Source organism: Sceloporus occidentalis, unplaced genomic scaffold (genome assembly GCF_023333645.1).
Source record: "Sceloporus occidentalis isolate IW3139 unplaced genomic scaffold, rSceOcc1.0.p SCAF_8, whole genome shotgun sequence".
Taxonomy (NCBI): domain Eukaryota; kingdom Metazoa; phylum Chordata; class Lepidosauria; order Squamata; family Phrynosomatidae; genus Sceloporus; species Sceloporus occidentalis.
Window position 1 is genome coordinate 17805001 of NW_028316988.1, and position 3017 is coordinate 17808017.

General features: G+C 42.0%; 1 protein-coding gene across 1 annotated transcript in view; it reads left to right on the top strand.

Annotated features, from left to right (window-relative positions):
* Window positions 1-2097, top strand: part of LOC149308074 (large ribosomal subunit protein uL29) — a 4528-nt gene extending 2431 nt beyond the window's left edge. The window contains exons 3-4 of the mRNA XM_089535037.1: window positions 669-750; window positions 1883-2097. Of these exons, the coding sequence (XP_089391163.1) occupies window positions 669-750; window positions 1883-2032 (232 nt within the window). The 3' untranslated portion in view covers window positions 2033-2097. The remainder of the gene's footprint in view (window positions 1-668; window positions 751-1882) is intronic.
* The last annotated feature ends 920 nt before the right edge of the window (window positions 2098-3017 follow it).

Below are 3017 nucleotides of genomic sequence, written 5' to 3' on the forward strand. Positions count from 1 at the left end.
AAATTCCGTGTCCATATACAAAAGCTGTAGGTACCAGATTAGCAGACGGTAAGGACAAAGAACAAAAAATGGCACACTCCATTGGCCTTTGCTTGTGCATTTCCCTGGAATAGTTTTTGGGGGTGTTTTCAGGCCGTGTTCTGGAAGAATTTGTTTCGTCTGCATCTGGCTGGCATCTTCATTCATTTCCCTGTAATGTTGGGATGACCACTGTTGGGAGATAGCATTTACATTTCTGTACCGCTTCACAGTGAATTTAAGCACTCTCCAGGGGATTTGCAATCTGTAAGCCAATTGCTCCTAATATTTGGGTACTCGTTTTACTGACCTACGGAAGCATGGAAGGCTGAGTCAATCCTAGAGACCCAAGGATCGAACTCAAAACATTGTGCTCTGCAGTTCTGGCATTTAACCACTGTGCCATCAGCACACCTGTATCCTGTGGATGGTGCTTGGCTAAACTGAAATTTGGTTTAATCCTACACAGACAGCGAAATTAAATCAAAGGCAGGATCTGGAAAATGAGCTCTTCCCCATGCCCCCCGTTCATCATGTGGTTCTTCTGACTTTTCCTTTGTCAGTATTGATTATAAATGTCTAGGGTACTGCTAAAGTGCTCAGTTTAAGTTCTTTCGTCCTGAACGCCTTCTCCCTTTTGTCATTTCAAGCCGGGTGGTTCGCAAATCTATTGCCAGAGTGCTGACGGTCATTAACCAGACCCAGAAGGAAAACCTCCGGAAGTTCTACAAAGTGAGTTTGAAACCTCATTTCCACTTGTTTTTCTCTTGAGCCTGTTCTTGATGGAGAAAGAGGATAGTGCTGGAACAGTTTACCTGATGGATATGAGGGAACCTTTGGTGCTGTAGGTATTACTGAAGCCAGGTGTGGGAAAACTTAAATCATTAAGTCAATAGGAAAATATTGGATCGTCACATAAGGCCTCTGGAAAGCTTCAAGAACCTTAAGTTGACAAAATGGGGTGGAGGGGGGAACCTGGGTGATCTGAAGATAGGAAAGGGTGACCTCAAGTCAGTTTGCAAGGCTATCACCCAGCACTGCTCAGAATCCTGTGGATGCAGTGTGAATCTGCTCTTGCTAAAGTATTTTCCTGCTGGATGGCTTTTGCTGGCCCATTCTGGTCCATGCAGTTGTCTGGTAGGTACACAATGCTCCGAGGGCAATGTAGTTATGTGCATTGATCAGGGAGCTTATGTGAAACTGATCTTTCTAAGGGCTTATGGCTAATGATGTGACTCCTAGGAAAGTTTCAATCAGTGATCTTGGTACAAAAAATGAAGTCCCAGAAACCTAAATCAGTGCAAAAAAGGAGATAGTCTGTTCCTCTTCTACCAGTTGATTATCAGTCTGGCCACAATGTAATAGAAAGGCTATTGGATTAGTAGCCTCCATTTTTCATGCTGGCTACAGAAAAGAGGATTTTGTCTTCTCTGTGGCCAACATTCACAATCAGCTGCAGCAATGCCTTATATTTGGGGTGATCTTTTTAATGGTTCCAAAACTGCAGTTCATTCACAATAAGGACATCAAAATATTAACTGGGAATTGGGTTCTTTGATCACATTGTCAGCAGCACTTGCTTTTATTTTATCTCCATACAAAGTTTAAAGTGATTATGACCTGTCCCAGCCCTAAATGACTTGGGACCTGGTTAATCTGAAAGACCGTCTTCTGTATCTTCTTCCTAAACCTTAAACTTATTTATATTCAGCCCCTGTGGTTCTGTATAAGCAGAAGGGTTCTTGCAAGCAATTGCATTTTATATTTAGGATCACAGATCACTCTTTCTTGTGTTCAGTCTATGAGCTATTGTGTCTCTTTCAAAGATCCTTAATAAGGCTTGTATTACCTCTTCTCAAAACAGGGCAAAAAGTACAAGCCTCTGGACTTGCGGCCTAAGAAGACACGTGCCATGCGGCGTAGGCTAACTAAACATGAAGAGGGTCTGAAGACTAAAAAACAGCAGCGGAAAGAGCGCTTATACCCCCCTCGGAAATATGCTGTAAAAGCATGAGCCTCAGATCTGTAACTGCTCAAAAATAGATATTTTTTTTCCATTAAAGGTGTTGATCTTTGGAAGCTGTTTGCTGTGGTAGCATTTGTTTGGTGGTGCATTACCTTATGTATCTGGCAGAGACATCCTTGGGGTTTTGGAGGACAGTCAACCTCTGATACAAGTCCTATACATGATGTAGGTTGTCCTGACAGAGGGAGGTGTGTGCACTTTGTCTCAAGGAAGTTTTGGTAGGTATGCAACATACAGTCATAAGGGACCATGCATTTGGAAACCAGAGGAAGATCAGAGAACTCATGGGTGCAATCATTTTTTTTTACACAATTGTGTTACAGAAACATCCATAGTTGAGTACACATCACATTTGTGTTGATCGGGAATTTAAGCTTTACTACCTCCTCTCTATGGCTACGAAGAAACAACTGTTCCATCTCTTGTCCAGGTCATTTGCCTGCACCAGATTTCTCCTTTTCTGTACTTAGGTGGCTAGCTATTCACAAGCATGGACATATTTTTGTAGCAACAACTATTGGATGCTATTTATTCGCTGCACATGATGTTTTTATAAAGTAAAAGAGGACACATTTATTTATTTTATTCAGAAGAGCTTACAAGCTAAGATTCAGTAATGGGGAGACACTATGAATAGTGTTAAAGCACTGAGGTGTTTTTGTGCTGGAATATCAAAGTTGATGCCACCTCTTACACTTTTTTGAGAATCTCTAAAATGACAAATGCTTTGGGCATACTCGGGGTGAGCCAGTATGGTGTTATGGTTTGAGAATTGAACTACACCTATGGAGAGCAGGATTTTATTCCCCTCAGCCATAGAAATCCACTGGGTGACCTTAGGTAAGTCACCCTCTCTTAGCTCCAGAAAAGCCTCATGATAGCTTCTTAGGGCCAACCCAAGTTGAACACAAAGGCGCACAACAACTTGTCGGAGCAAGTAACCAGGTTTTTATATTTTAAGGTGGTGTTGAAC